The sequence below is a fragment of the Schistocerca cancellata genome, chromosome 4, assembly GCF_023864275.1.
Source record: "Schistocerca cancellata isolate TAMUIC-IGC-003103 chromosome 4, iqSchCanc2.1, whole genome shotgun sequence".
Taxonomy (NCBI): domain Eukaryota; kingdom Metazoa; phylum Arthropoda; class Insecta; order Orthoptera; family Acrididae; genus Schistocerca; species Schistocerca cancellata.
In genome coordinates this window covers 670,838,899-670,855,649 of record NC_064629.1, presented here as the reverse complement: position 1 = coordinate 670,855,649, position 16,751 = coordinate 670,838,899, and the positions used below count along the sequence as shown (strand labels likewise).

Sequence of the window (16,751 nt, the reverse complement as noted above, 5' to 3'; positions counted from 1 at the left end):
AATGCCTGAAATTTGCACTTGCTCTAGAATTGAGTTACACATTGCATGTGACTGTTGATATGAGCACCCTACACACCAGTAGACTGCTTGATTTTCCAGATAATTTCAGGCAGTTGATGGATATATCCAGTTTTTCCCTTTTGACATACTCTGAGTTACTGCTTCATGTAAACCCATTTTTCATGTGCAACTTTCTTGTTTGAACCATTTTGAACTACTCATGATAAGAGGACATGGGATGGCAACTTATAAATGAGTTGCCAGCCATGTTACAAATGAGTTGCTGACCTCAGTGGTCAATTGAGTGTAGTATCTGATGGGTTCCAAAATCCTGTGTATGCAGAAAACTGTGCATGGAGAGAGATGGGAAAGTGGATCTGCACTTTGTAATATTCTTGTTCAGTGGTGCACATCCAATGACTTTTCCTCATACCAGATGTTAGTTATTATTTTGAAGTAAGTTGCATCAAAAGGCATGTCCACATATGAAACTATGTAGTTTTATGTATTTGATTATCTTGATTTTGGCATTGTTGTCTTCTTTGGAGGCATGATAATGTCCACAGGTTTTCTTCTAGAACAGAGAAAATTAACTGATGAAATGATTGTGAAAGTCTGATAATTTTTGAAATGCTAAATGAAGTACAGTGTCTGAGCTTTTAAACATTTGTATTCTATGACATTATACATATTATGACAGCACTGTTTGAACAAACCAAAGAAATAATAAATCTGCCTTCTGCAGCCTCACAAAGTGGCTCAACTTTCATTTATGCCCACTTCCTGCCAAGTATCTACACAATGAAGAAGCTAAAGCGTACATCTTTGTCAGAGACAATTGCTGGCATATGATTCGTAGAATTAAAACAACTGAATTTACAAAATTTTCTGTTAAAACTTCAACATCATTGTAAATGCGTGAAATATGAATATGTAGGTGTAAAAGAATTTATTGATGAAGTTTCTAATATGAATTTTTCTTTATGCAGATGAAGATATCGATACCTACTGGTATCATAACATTCCTAATATACCACTGGCTTGATTACATTACAACATGTACCAGCTTTGTTTTCATTCAGCTGTTGGTTCTCTGGTAGAAAATACATGGTTGCTGCTGTTGTTTGTATTAAGCAACTCATCCCAGATGATCATCATCAGCATTTGTTGATAAAATAGCTTCAGTTATTGTTATAATTGCAATAGATTTGTAATTATTTGTATTTTATAATTTTGTGGTAATTTGTAGAAATGGATAAAAACAAATATTGTAGTAGTGGTGAAATGTGCTTATTGGAATGAAAATGTTAGTTGATACAGAAAATCCAGTATATAAAGATAATTTTGCAACATTTTAATGTTCCCTATGGTCTTTACCTTATGGATGGATATGAACTAATAAGCAAACATATAGATAAGTGTTATAAAGACATCTACACTTTCTAGCAGACCAGAAAAGAGAGGTTGGAGGTGGTGTGGTATCTGAGGCCTTTCTTTTCCTGCAATACGGCGTTGGCTAGTGTTGCTGCCACTATTTTGATGATTTTGTACCCACTGTATTTGTTTGCAGAATAATGAAATAACTGCGCATTGATAGACTCAAAAGTAGATAGAGTATACAGTTTATGACAAAAAACAAACACACACAGCATTAAAGAGTCCATCAACAAGTGAGGTATGTCTGCAAGATGTGGGCAACAAACACTCACCCACGCGCAGTTTTTTTCGCTGACATGTAAACATAATCCATCACTCATACTGAGTAAGCCTTAGTACAGATTAATGTGCCAGAAGCACTGCTGTAGACTCGCCTATCATGCATAAGAACTGAAACAAGAAAGTTGTTTTAGTAAAATGGGCTTCATAGCAGTGTTTTGTCAATTTGTGTTAGACACTTATAATTCTTAACCTTATAACTTATATCTTGTTACCCATACTAATATTAATTTTAGAACTGACAATACTGAGTGGATACGTGAAAAGAACATTTTTATAAACCACACATTTGTTGTACTTCTTGTTGTAAATTTCTCGTGACTGGTTTAGTGATAGTCTTAAAAATGTGCTCATACTTCATTATTGTTGTCAGCTGTATAAAGACATGAATTATTTAGTTTCAGAAGCCGACATTGTATTTAATTTTAATGTTTAAGTAATGAAACTTTTTTCCTTGTTAATACTTTTGTGAATTCTTGCTTGTAGGCACTGTTAATCTTCATTGGCCTCTGCCTAGCAAGGGATGAAGTATACTGGCTTTTGCGCCATAATGACAACCCACCTCAGCAAAAGAGTAAAGGAAAAACTGCAGAAGACCTGGTGGATAGGCAGTTGCCAGAGCTGCTTTTTCACATGGAAGAACTGAGAGGTTACCTTTTGATATATATATATTATGTACCATTAAAAAAATGTTAACAGTGCCTTCTGTCTCTGATTTATGATTTCTAGATATGTGTGTGAATGGCTTTAAATTTCTGTTTTGCTTGCATCTAAGTGCAGTGTACTTTCGAATCATTTTACTAGGATAAGGTCAAGAGCATTTCTTTTATCTCGCTTAAGGGAATTATACGAACTGAATAACAGGACCCAGTTGAAAACCAACTGTAATTGCTCATTAGAGGAAAGGTCACTAGAACCAGTGGGATACCTATTACAGTATATATAGAATAAGAGGTTTGATGAAAAATAATGGGAATTATTGTTGTTCTTAAAGAATCTTCATTTATCCACCATCATCATCATCATCATCAACAACTACTTTGTCTCTTTCGAACTGATCCTCCTCAGATATAATACACTTGTACCAGTCCTTTTTCCAATCTTGCAAGCACTTCTGGAACTCACTTTTCATTATGATGTTCAGTTCCTTCAGCGATTCTGTTTTTATCTCATCAGTGGTGGTAAAATGACATCCTTTCATGGTTCTCTTCAACCTCAGAAATAGAAAGTAGTCACAGGGGGCCATGTCCAATGAATATGGTGACTGAAGCAAAATAATGGTTTTGTTTTTTGTCAAAAAATCATGAACAAGCATTGAGGTGTGAGTGGGAGCATTATTGTGATGCAGCTTCCACAAGTGGTTTTGCCACAGTTCTGATTACCGTTTTCTTCGGATTGCTTCATGCAAACATCACGTAACTTCCAAGTAGTATTCCTTATTGATCATATGACTATAACTCAGGAAATCATGATCCACTATCCCACTGTAATCGAAGAAAACAGTGAGAAGAATCTTCACATGTGATTGAACTTGTCAAATTTGCTGTTACACGTTTCATGTCAAAAACATCCAAAACAATTGCTTGGCATGAACTGAAGGATATATGGACATCATCAGCATCCTCCCTGATAATGATTCAGTGATTTTCCAGAACCATTTTCTTTACTGCTTCCACATTGTCATCAGTAATTGATGTGCTAAAGTGTCGAGGGCAGTCGTCATCTTCATTTTCTCAATCCTCTTTGAAACATTTGTACCACTTGTAAACTCTTATCTTACTCATAGTAAATTTGTGAAAAGCCACAGTCAATATGTTGAGTGCCGTGCTGCACTTTATTTCATTTTTCAAGCAAAATTTAATGCAAATGCTTTGATCCATCGTTTTCTAAAGTAAAAATTCGCCTAGCATTCGAAAACACACACAACCTTTTCAAATGTCAACAATAAACTAAATATTCAAAACAGCTGAAAATGCAAACATACATCAGGAACATGTGTACCAACAAGAGATTTTTTTTAATCGGATGTATAAAGTTGTGAAATTAAAAAATTTCCGTTACTTTTTAAACATGCCTCTTATGTTGTAGAACTGACCCCTCTTGTAGGAACTGTCTGTTATAGGTTTCTAGACCAGTAAAACACCCCACATGATTGTAGGTTGTCCCAGTCTTTAAGAAGGTCACATGGCAGATGCAGAAAATTGCATACCTATATCACTGACATAAGTTTGCTGGGAAGTATAGAATCTTTTTGGGCTTTTGGAGATGAATTTTTGGAGACTGGAAAACTCTGGAGGCTGTCAATATGGGCTCCACAAGTTCTAATCATGTGAAAATATGTGAATCTTGGCTTGCTGTACTCATTCACAAGGTCCAGAAGACTGTGAATTCTGGAGACCAGGTTAGTGTTATGTTTCTTGATTTCTGGAAAGACTTATAATCAGTCACAATTGTCAGGTATGTGGAGCATCTATGTGAAGTTGTTTATGGTGGCAGAGTCACACAAATATAGCCATAAGGAAGGCAGATGACAGAAAGTGATGTATTTGCAGAATCCTAAGGAACTGTATTCGCCTGTAAAACAGGTAGCATACAAAAAGAGATGTATTTGAAGAATCCTAAGGAACTGTATTCACCTGTAAAGCAGGTAGCATACAAAATTTTCACTCAACCATTTATGGAATATTTTTGGTAATGTAGTACCCCTGTCAAGTTGGATTGATGGAAGTGATAAAGAAGGTTCCAAGAAGAGTTGCACATTTCATTACATTTTTGTTTAAGTTGTGTGATAGCATCACCAGACTTCTCAGTGAATTCAACTGAAATGCAGCACAAGAATGTGCTGGAATCCCTCTTACATGATGACTCTTTTGCCTTTGATGTCACCAGTGTTCTTCTTCTCTTCTTCATTTGCTGCTGGTTGTTCATTTTGACTTCCTGTTATCTCTCGTGGCACCTAATTTTATCATATATACTTCATCCCCCTCCCACTTGTTTTCTTCTCCACACTGTATCTTTTTGTGCTAGGTTCTCTGACAAGTTGATTACTTTTTCTGCTGTATATGGGAACTTTACAGAACTTTCTTCACGTTCTGCAGGCTCCATTTGCTGCACAGATGATGTCTTCCCTCTGTCACCCATGTCTTGGAAAATCTTGATCTTAGCTGTAACACTGTTTAACCCTGACAATTCTGTAAATCTGTTAGATTAATGGAGACTTCACCAAACATCATTGGGTTCTGTGGACAGCCGGAATCTTGGTTTCATTGCATTTCTTGTCAGAAAGATTTTGAGCTATACTCCCCCCCCCCCCCCCCCCCCAATTCTTTGCTTTTCCCAAAAGGCGAGTTAACGTAGTGATCAATTCACAGGAGTCACATTTATGAGCAATTAAATTCACAAGTTCAAGTGGACAGGGAAACCAAAGTCCATGGAACATGAGTTGCAGGGAACCCAGTTCACCACTATAGATATGCAGTGTATGTTTTTCTTTAAAGAAAGTTCTGCAGTATTTACTCTTATCAATTTTCAAATTCATTATGCCATTTCCTTTTCTTCATTTTGTCTCTGTATGTATTGTTGTTAAGTATACAGGATGGTCAGAAACAGTCTGAAAAACTAGGAAGTGTGTTTCAGGATAAGTTTTACTGAGAAATAATTGTTAAGAAAAAATTTGATACATTGTGCCATTTAGGAGATAATTAGCATGGAAGTTGGCCAATCAGTCCATTGTATGCACAAATTCTACTGGCCAGCCAGATCCAGTTAGTGTCAGTTGTAGTGTAATGTAGTGTAGTGCAGTGTACTGTAGATGATGGTGCATTCTGGTCCAAGCTGCTGGAGATGGCTATCATGTGTGTGGGAGGTGTTCTTGCTTGTGTGAATGAATATGTGTGTGTTTCCTGATCTCCAAAAGCTAATGTGTAACTGTCTCCTCATTGTGCCTGTCTGCAACTCAAAGTGTCATCTTTACTGTGAGTGCCAATCTATCTTTTCCTTATATTGTTGATATTCCAACTTGGAATTTCCATTGGTTGATTCTGATATCAGCTGTGTTACACTGATTTTGCCCATTCAAATAGTGTTATAAGTCTGTGCTGTGAGATGTATTTTTCCATTGAAATTTCATTTCTGTTCATATCTTAAGATATATTTTTACTGAGGTTTTATCCTCCTAATAATAGTTGAAAGCTTTAATTTCCTAAAGTACAGTCTTTCTTATTTCACAGTTTCTGTAGTACATACTATGTCAGCTCACTATGTTTTATTTTCATTGCAGTTCTTGTTCGAAAATACAGCCAAGTAATGCAGAGGTACTATGTGCAGTACCTATCAGGGTTTGATGCTATTGCTTTAAATCAAATGGTACAGAATCTGCAAGTTTGCCCAGAGGATGAAAGCATTATTTTGTCTTCAATGTGCAGCACAATTGCTAACTTATCCGTAAAACAAGGTGAGTTTGGTGTGAAATACTAAATTGTGGTACTATGACATGTACCTTTTATGTCGTGCAATGCTACATGCTTGGAATCAAATATTTTGTGTAATTCTTGGAACTACCCCCCCCCCCTCTCCCCCCCCCCCCCCGTGCCCCCCCCCCCCCCCCACACACACACACACACACACACACACAGCCAGCAAGCACGCTATCACAGAGCCACGTTGCTCGTCAAAAATTATCTACCTCATTTCAGCATACTACTCATGGCGAAAGAATTTAGAATTCTATTTTTTGAAAAATTTTTGAGGTTTGGATTGAATTGCTTTTGGACTTCACATACCATAAAAATAAAAAATTAAAAAAAATCTGACTGTCATGTGGTCCTCTTGTTAGAGAAAAACAGGCAATGTGATCACATGTGAAAGCACAATTTAATTCTACTCCTGTTAAGTTTTAGTCATAAATTAATAAACTTTCTGGGTTCATCCCAAGTATTGGGTATGGTAAGTAATGCCTTAAGTCTCTCTCAGTACATTGAAACACACTACTGTCTGAATACCTTATACTTATGAAACCCTGGTCATCTTGAGAAAACCGTGCATGAACCACAATCAAATTTAACCACAGCTGTCTCCCTGTTTAACTTTGATCAAGATTGCTGCATCAGAATTTTAGTTTACCATGGTTAACTTTTCATCAAGGTTGGGATACTTGCCTGTGAGGTGGAATTTGGGTGGAATTGTTGGTACTATTCAAACAAACCAAACTGATTATTTACTTTTCAGATTATCCAAGTGTGCGACTTCTTCTGTTGACACATGTGATTCTTGACAATGCCATTTATTCAGAATATTTTAGAAAGTAGGAAGAAGAAGGGGGAGGCAGAGAGAGGGGGGGAGAGAGAGAGAGAGAGAGAGAGAGAGAGAGAGAGAGAGAGAGAGATTATATATGTTTGGCTGCAAGCTATTATGGATTGTCCATAATTGTTACAGATTTATTACCTTAATTATGGATTTACAGGAAATTACTTAAAAATATGGAAATAGACCTTTAACAATTTGATGTTTTTAAAAAGTTGAGAAAGGTATTGTTTGCATTTGGCTAATCATATGCTACTAAAATATTTTATAGACTGTAATGATTTTCTTCCTGAGTACGCAGTAAGCCTGTCTACGAATGAATTCGTCACCACTTCGTATTAAAGATGCATTTACAGAGAGTTCGAAGCATGTTCTGCAACATTGTTCACAGGTAGCACTGGACTACTGATGTTCGCAAAATGTTAACATCTTGGCAACACAAAACCAGTGTTCCACGATTGTTTTGGTACAGATCGAAGGAACATTGTTCCTGGTCGGCTACCACTAAATGCCACTAAACAGTGCTAGTGTTTGCTTTTACTCCATCTGTAGTGTTGCATGTTGTTTTTACACATGTTCCATAATGAAATGGAATAGACAAGAAGCAAAATTTACAAATTTGTCACACACTATGAGGCAGAGGAATGTCTCTGAAATATTTGGAGTCATAGTTATAAAAATATCAAACAGAAGAATGACTCCCTACAAAAAATGCTATGTTGCTTTGTACCAGCAGCAGTGATGTACATAAAAAAATTTAAGTCTCTCATTTCTCAATACCAGTGCAGCGAAAACAATAACGGCACTCATTATCTAGTTTTCAAAAAATTTACAGAAAATTAACATGAGCTATCACCATATGAAAGACCGGTGAAAAAAATAAATAAATAAATTTATAATGTTTTCTATGTGGCGGGAATAAATGTATGTCGGAGGCAGCAGTCAGTAATAAATGGGGATGTGGCAGGGGAACATTAACTGCAGATTTCCCTGTCACATTCACTGGAAGTGTGGCACTGAGGCTGAAGAAGTTTTCTGCGCTGAAAATGATAATTTGGATTAATTTTAATTTGAAAATAAAAATAAATATATTCTTTATGTAGGACCAGAAAAGCCTGAAATATAGTGTTTAGAGGTCTAAATCAGGGTTCAAAATTAAAGAGACCTTTGGAGATAAGAGAACCACTTGTATGAACATCAAGAGCTCAGATGGAAACCCAGTTCTAAGCAAAGAAGGGAAAGCAGAAAGGTGGATGGAGTATATAGAGGGTCTATACAAGGGCGATGTACTTGAGGACAATATTATGGAAATGGAAGAGGATGTAGATAAAGATGAAATGGGAGATAAGATACTGCGTGAAGAGTTTGACAGAGCACTGAAAGACCTGAGTCGAAACAAGGCCCCCGGAGTAGACAACATTCCAGTAGAACTACTGACGGCCTTGGGAGAGCCAGTCCTGACAAAACTCTACCATCTGGTGAGCAAGATGTATGAAACAGGCGAAATACCCTCAGACTTCAAGAAGAATATAATCATTCTAATCCCAAAGAAAGCAGGTGTTGACAGATGTGAAAATTACCGAACAATCAGTTTAATAAGCCACAGCTGCAAAATACTAACACAAATTCTTTACAGACGAATGGAAAAACTAGTAGAAGCCAACCTCGGGGAAGATCAGGTTGGATTCCGTAGAAATACTGGAACACGTGAGGCAATACTGACCTTACGACTTATCTTAGAAGAAAGATTAAGGAAAGGCAAACCTACGTTTCTAGCATTTGTAGACTTAGAGAAAGCTTTTGACAATGTTGACTGGAATACTCTCTTTCAAATTCTAAAGGTGGCAGGGGTAAAATACAGGGAGCGAAAGGCTATTTACAATTTGTACAGAAACCAGATGGCAGTTATAAGAGTCGAGGGGCATGAGAGGGAAGCAGCGGTTGGGAAGGGAGTGAGACAGGGTTGTAGCCTCTCCCCAATGTTATTCAATCTGTATGTTGAGCAAGCAGTAAAGGAAACAAAAGAAAAATTTGGAGTAGGTATTAAAATCCATGGAGAAGAAATAAAAACTTTGAGGTTCGCCGATGACATTGTAATTCTGTCAGAGACAGCAAAGGACTTGGAAGAGCAGTCGAACGGAATGGATGGTGTCTTGAAGGGAGGATATAAGATGAACATCAACAAAAGCAAAACGAGGATAATGGAATGTAGTCGAATTAAGTCAGGTGATGCTGAGGGTATTAGATTAGGAAATGAGACACTTAAAGTAGTAAAGGAGTTTTGCTATTTGGGGAGCAAAATAACTGATGATGGTCGAAGTAGAGAGGATATAAAGTGTAAACTGGCAATGGCAAGGAAAGCGTTTCTGAAGAAGAGAAATTTGTTAACATCGAGTATAGATTTAAGTGTCAGGAAGTCATTTCTGAAAGTATTTGTATGGAGTGTAGCCATGTATGGAAGTGAAACATGGACGGTAAATAGTTTGGACAAGAAGAGAATAGAAGCTTTTGAAATGTGGTGCTACAGAAGAATGCTGAAGATCAGATGGGTAGATCACATAACTAATGAGGAAGTATTGAATAGGATTGGGGAGAAGAGAGGTTTGTGGCACAACTTGACCAGAAGAAGGGATCGGTTGGTAGGACATGTTCTGAGGCATCAAGGGATCACCAATTTAGTATTGGAAGGCAGTGTGGAGGGTAAAAATCGTAGGGGGAGACCAAGAGATGAATACACTAAGCAGATTCAGAAGGATGTAGGTTGCAGTAGGTACTGGGAGATGAAGAAGCTTGCACAGGATAGAGTAGCATGGAGAGCTGCATCAAACCAGTCTCAGGACTGAAGACAACAACAACAACAACATAGCTTTCTTGATTTATCGTGTGTTAAACTGGAAGATTTGTTAATAGGAAAGATCAAGGATGATTCCTGCATTGTACAGGGAGGACTAATATGTTATGTAACAGTGTTTAAGAAACTGGAATCACATTTATGACGACCAGGGCTCAAATACTCTTCTGCCTACCCCAATTTAAGTATTCTATGGTTTCACTAAATTCCTGAAAGTAATACTGTTTTGCCAGTTTTTCCTTTATCCTTCTACAATCTAAGCTTGTGTACTGTATCTAGTGCCCTCATCACTGATGGGGCAGTTCCACGAAGTGAGTTAAAGCAGTGGTTAAAACGTTGGAGTCATATGTAGGAGGAGTGATGTACTTTTACTTGTCTGTCTATTCTTATTTAAGTTTTTGGCAGTAAATCCATTTAGCTACATGCTGAAACGATTAATCCATCACAAAGACACAGCAACTTTCCTTCAACATTTTTATCCAACTGAGGTAGTAGCTGGCCTCTTCTAAACCAACTGATGATGAAATAATGAACAGTAACCTTTCCTCATTTGTCATGTTTCTCTGACCAAGTACTGAAGTAGCAGTTTGTATGTGGAAATCTTACTGCCATGAATTGGTTTACGGTGAAAAAGTGATTAATTGAGTAATTGGTGGCTTAAAAATAGTACAGATAAAAAGTAGCCACAAAAAATTCTTTTTTGTCATTTTTTGACGTTACCAAAACTGATGAGCTCTAGGTGCTGCTGCTTTGATTTATGTGGGAATCAGCATGTATACTCCCTTGTGAGGGCCCCAGGTGCACATGGGAACTTATCTAACTTACTAGAGACGATCAGGCTAAAATGTGTGTAATGACAGCCCATCAGTGTACACATGAACTTACTTCCATTTAGGAAGAGCAAGACACTCAACTGTCTCAGCTTCTCTATGGGATACAAATAGTGTTGGATTTCTAGTAATGAGCATACCATTTGACTGTTTTACTAAATTAATGTTTAGGACTTTCGGGAACTTTGAATGCTATTGTATACTTCTAAAAAACTTATCAATATGCTTTCTGTAACTGAATAGTAGCTATAGAGCTAAACTTGCAACAATGAGTTGCTCAATATATACTTTCAGATTATCATCACCTTCATCCAAAGAAAGTAGCATTTTGATTTAATAGCCAATCAATGACAATGTCATTAGACGTAGAACAAATGCTTGGTTTGGTGAAGAATGTTGAAGGAAATTGGCCATTTACTTTAAAAAGGGAATCATCCCCACATTTACCATAAGTGCTTTAGGGAAACCATGCAAATGCAAAACTGCATAATGGGCAGGGATTGGAACCAGTGTCATCTCAAATAACTGCTTTTCCATTTCATTTGATGTCATCATCTGAGTTGGTTGAATGTCCTATATGTACGTTGTTAATGATATCGAGTCAGCTGAGAATATTATAAAAAAGAAGAATGTGAATGTTCCTGCAGAGTAGTATTGTGAACAACCAAATATAGAGAAGCATAAACATAACCTATCTGTTTTTAATATGCAATGGCTATTTTGAACTTCTTGACAGTATGTGGATATAGTATAAGTTAGATGACTTTTAACAAAGGAACAAAATTGAAGGCCGTGCCTACTAGCCTGCAATAGAATTTTGTGAGGCTTCATGTGTTGTTATTTCTCAAACCATCAGTTCTCTTCAAAATACATGCCTGACAAAAAGAAGTGCAGTACCCAGAATGGATGCCAACATAACTTTGTACAAGAATGCACTGTCGGCAGGTGTGTAAATGATTTAGAGTTGCAGTTCTCTGTGGCAGGTAAAATGACCACGAGAGTGAATTAATGTTGTGAAACATGAGACTCTTCTGGGGTTAAAATGTTCAAATAACAGTTGGCTGATGCCTTTCACAGCTGTCGATATTTCGACAGTTGCACACACTGACATTTTCAAGGCACAAATGCAATGATAATGTGCTGCTCAAGAAAATTTAAAATCTTTGTATGCAGAGCATATGTACTGCATGTGCGTGCCACCTCCCCTTCCCTCCTCCCCTCACACACACACACACACACACACACACACACACACACACAGAGAGAGAGAGAGAGAGAGAGAGAGAGAGAGAGAGAGAGAGAGAGAGAGTAAACACTAACGCAGCCAAAGATGATCAACATCAAATAACCAATCAGTGAGGTAAGCATTAACTACATCCCTCTGTTGTGTGATCAGGGAGAGAGCATGATTGCATGCAGATTTTCAGCAAAAACCTCCATCTCTATTTATATGATCACTTGTTAGTTTAATTTCAACTGCTTTTTTAATAGCAGTAACCCAATAGCTACCAGTGCATCCCAGACTCTCCATGTTCTTATATTACATATTATTACTGGTGCCAAGGCAATGTTCTGCAGTAGCAGATTTGCTTGGCTGTTGTAAGCATGTGTGACACTTATGCTCAGTACACAGGTTCTCTGCGGTCCTGATGGTCTGACTAATATACAACATGCCACAACTGCAACGAAATGGCAGACACCCGCCTTTACGGATCTTAAAAGGCCCCTTATGTGGTTGAAAAACACATTTCACATCATATTTCATCAGAATATGACAATCCTGTTGGAAATGCTTCCTGTGTAAGCAAACAGACTTTCGACTTGGATGCTGTCTCATTACCATCATCACACACCTATTTCACAGTAGGTCGATACTGCAACATGCATCAGATCTGTCTTTCACTATAAACAATTTGATGAAAGGTAACTTCAAGATTGGCTTAATCAACTGAAGAACTTTCAGGGTCTGAGATGACATGGATTTGTGAACCAAGCTATGAAGTACCCCTTCATGCCGTATACGAGGGTAGTTTGAAAAGTTCTCGGAATGGAATACAAGAAAAGTACTTATATCACTTAATTTTTTTTTTCAATGTAGTCTCCTTGTAGATTAATGCATTTGGTCCAATAGTGTTCCAATGCCTTGATCCCATCTCGAAAATGAATTTCCTCCATTCCTGCAAAATAGTTGTCAATTCCGGTTATCAATTCATTTGAAGTGAATCTTCATCCACCAAGAAAAATTTTCAGTTTTAGCAAGAGCTGGAAGTCTGAAGGAGCCGCTGGCCACTATGGCTGAGTGGTTCTAGGTGCTTCGGTCTGGAATCACGCGACTGCTACGGTCGCAGGTTCGAATCCTGCCTCAGGCAGTTAGGTTAATTATGTTTAAGTAATTCTAAATTGTAGGGGACTGATGACCTCAGATGTTAAGTCCCATAGTGCTCAGAGCCATTTGAACCATTTGAATCTGATGGAGCCATATCAGGTGACTAAGGCAGGTGTGACACCAATTCATACCTAAGTTTGTGAAATTTTGTCATGGCAATGGCATGTGTGTGGGCGCACATTGTCTTGATGGAAGATGACATTCTTCCTAGGTAAACCCGGCCTTTTTTCATGTATCTTTTGTTACAATTTGTCCAGGAGGTTAGCATAATATTCTCCAGTAATTGTTTGCCCAGTGGGGAGATAGTCTACAAACAGAATCCCCTTTGCATCCCAGAACATTGATGCTGTGACCTTTCCCGTCAAAGGAATTCTCTTTGCTTTCTTTGGTGGTGGAGAGTTAGCACGTTTCCACTGATTTGGCTGTTGTTTTGTCTCTGGGGTATAGTAGTGCACCCAAGTTTGATCTGTGGTCACAAACCACCGCAAAAAATCTTGTTCGTTTCTCCTAAAGCAGGCCAAACGTTGTTCAGAAACGTCCATTATCATGAGTTTTTGATCCAGCGTCATGAGTTGTAGCACCCATCATGTAGATAATTTTTTCATTGAAACTTCTTGGCAGATTAAAACTGTGTACTGGACCGAGACTCGAACTCTGGACCTTTGCCTTTCATGGGCAAGTGTTCTACCATCTGAGCTACCCAAGCATGACTCACGACCCATCCTCACAGTACCAATTCTGCCCGTACTTTGTCTCCTACCTTCCAAACCTCACAGAAGCTCTTCTGCAAACCTTGCAGAACTGGCACTCCTGGTAGAAAGGATATTGCAGAGACATGGCTTAGCCACAGCCTAGGGGATGTTTCCAGATTGAGATTTTCACTCTGCAGTGGAGTGTGTGCTGATATGAAACTTCCTGGTAGAGCACTTGCCCACGAAAGGTAAAGGTCCCGAGTTCGAGTCTCAGTCCGGCACACAGTTTTAATCTGCCAGGAAGTACGTGAGCAATTTCACGCACTTTCAATCCGCGATCCTCCATAAACAGTTTGTGCAATTTTACAATGATTTCTGCGGTAGTGACACATCTTGGGCGACCGCTACATGGATCATCATCTAAACTCTCCTGACCAAATTTAAATTCATTTGTCCACTTGGCAGCAGTTGAGTATGAAGGAGCAGAGTCCCCAGTGTATTCTGGAAATTGGCAAGAATGTGCTTTGCTCTCATACCTTTCTTTACGAAGTACTTAATCACTGCTCAGATCTAGATTTTCTCCATCTTCAAATATCACTATGTGGGAACAACAGCAGAGCCACGTCACCACCAGAGCTCTCTGTCAAGAGCACTGACGTGGCACATGTTTACAGGCAACACCTCTCGTGGTGATTCCGAGAACTTTTCAAACCACCCTCATAGATGGAATGTCCCAGCATACGATCAGCTTTCCTCCTAACCGACACATCAAAGAAGGGAAGGCAGCCATTCTTTTCCACCTCCATTCTGAAGCTAATATTTGGATGGATTGGATTCTATGTTCTAAAAAGCCATTTAAATTCTCACTTTAAAGAGGCCAAACAACAAAAGTCCATCTACACATCAGAAAAAACACACAGGTATCAATGCCACCATCTATACTATAAACAAATTGTCAGCAATTAGTGGCAATGGGCTCCACGTAACAGCTCCATCTGTCTGTTGATAGGGTCCTTGAATAAAAAGCAAGAGGAAATCAACACCTGTGGAAATAGATTCAGTAATTCAATGCCAAACCTAAGTGCAATTAACCATAATGAACTGGGCAGAGGAATGTGAGTTAAGAGAGAGACCACATCAAAACTTATTAAAAATTGGTGTCATTCATGGGCGTGTTGTGAGTAACATTGGTGCCCCAACACACCATGTTGCATAACTCCTTGATACTCTGTTGAGCCCACTAGTAGGTCTGTGGGTGCATCACATTAAGAACTCAGCAGATTTTGTACATTGATTAAAGGGATTTCGTTTGAATGATTCTGACATCATGATGTAGAGAGCCATCAGGTATGACTTAAGGTCATGGCTGGTTATGGTTGAGGGAACTTTGATGGCACAATGGTATGTTATGGACATCTTGTGTCCTCACGTGTTATTTCTCATGTTACTGTATCATAATGCAATTTTTCAAGAGGACAATGACCATCCACACATGGCGTGTATGTATGAACGGTCTGTGTGATGCTGAAGTACAAATGTAGCAGGCAAGATCCCCAGATCTGTCAGTGATAGAACATTTGTGGGACCAGCTCAGCTGTCATCTATGTCCTAGTACCAGTGTCAACAATATCGAGGACCAGTCACAGAAGTTGTGGGCCAGTTTGCCTTATCATACCCTTCCCAACCAAATTAGTGCACGCATCCCGGCCAGAGGTGGTGCAACTTCATACTGATAAATGGGCTTATACTGCCAAGTTCTTTGTAAAATTGACCCAAGTTTGTAATCAAATAACATAAAATATTGTCTCAATCTGTGAAGTTTCATTTTGTTTTCTCCTCTGCTTCTGAATGCTTCACCTTTTTTGGCAGGCAGTGTATTTAAATCATTCATCCTTCTCTCTTTATGGATAGAGTAAAATTTTTAAAGTAGCTCATATTGATAATTAATAATCCATTGGATCACTTTTACTGTTGTATGAAAATATTCATGTTGAAAATCAATTTTATGAAATAAATTTGTTTTTGCAAATGTATTTGATTTCACACAGTATTTTTAACATCACTAATATATCTTTTTTTTTAATTCTATTCCAGTTGAGGAAAATGAATTGTTTGATTTCCGTTCAATTCGGCTTGATTGGTTTAGATTACAAGCTTATACATCAGTCAGTAAATCACCAATAGTGCTTGAAGAAAATAAAGACTTAGCTTCCTTGATTGACATTATTGTCTTCCACACAAAAATGGTTGATTTTCTTGATGAAATGTTGGTTGAAACATCTGATTTATCAATTTTCTGGTAAGACTAATATTACAGACATTTTAATTAGATTACGTTGTGTGAAAATTGAGTATCTTCTCAAAACTAAAATAACAGACTGCAAAGTAAAATATGCAGTGACATTATTTATTATTTAAATGGTGTTATTTGGCACACTGTATGTACACTAAAGATGCATTTCAATTCATAATATCCCATAATGATTTAGATTTTTCATTTATTCTACAAATTCACTTAGGAAAACTGTGGTATTAAGTATTAAATAGGAATAGTGGGAGTGGCTTTCTAGAGTGTTCAGTAACAAACAAGAGTAATTTATGTGAACTAACACTGTAGACAGGACTCCATTTAATTAGTGAGGAGAAGAAGAACATTTAATACCAGTTAGAAACAGTGAAATATTCAGGGTGGAATAATGAAATATTGAAAGGATAATTGTCACTCACCATATAGAAGGGCTGTTGAATGGCAGAAAGGCACACTGAAAAAGACTGCTAGATGTTATTAGCTATCAGACCGACCTTCTATCCTGCCAGTTGTAGAGCACCCCCCCCCCCCCCCCAAATTCTTTACTTCCCTCATCTCCCCTTTAATGTGCCCCTTCCAGCACAGCCTTCTGATGCTGCACCTAGAAGCCTGCTATCCTATCTTGTCCTGTCCATGTCCCTGCACACTCCCACAGGCAGCACTAGCA

General features: G+C 38.1%; 1 protein-coding gene across 4 annotated transcripts in view; it reads left to right on the top strand.

Moving 5' to 3' along the window:
- LOC126183445 (membrane-associated protein Hem) overlaps positions 1–16,751 on the top strand; it is a 176,888-nt gene that overhangs the window by 69,820 nt on the left and 90,317 nt on the right. For all 4 annotated transcript variants that reach the window (XM_049925436.1, XM_049925434.1, XM_049925435.1 and 1 more), the window contains exons 9-11: positions 2,203–2,365; positions 5,996–6,169; positions 15,871–16,075. In XM_049925436.1, the coding sequence (XP_049781393.1) occupies positions 2,203–2,365; positions 5,996–6,169; positions 15,871–16,075 (542 nt within the window). The remainder of the gene's footprint in view (positions 1–2,202; positions 2,366–5,995; positions 6,170–15,870; positions 16,076–16,751) is intronic.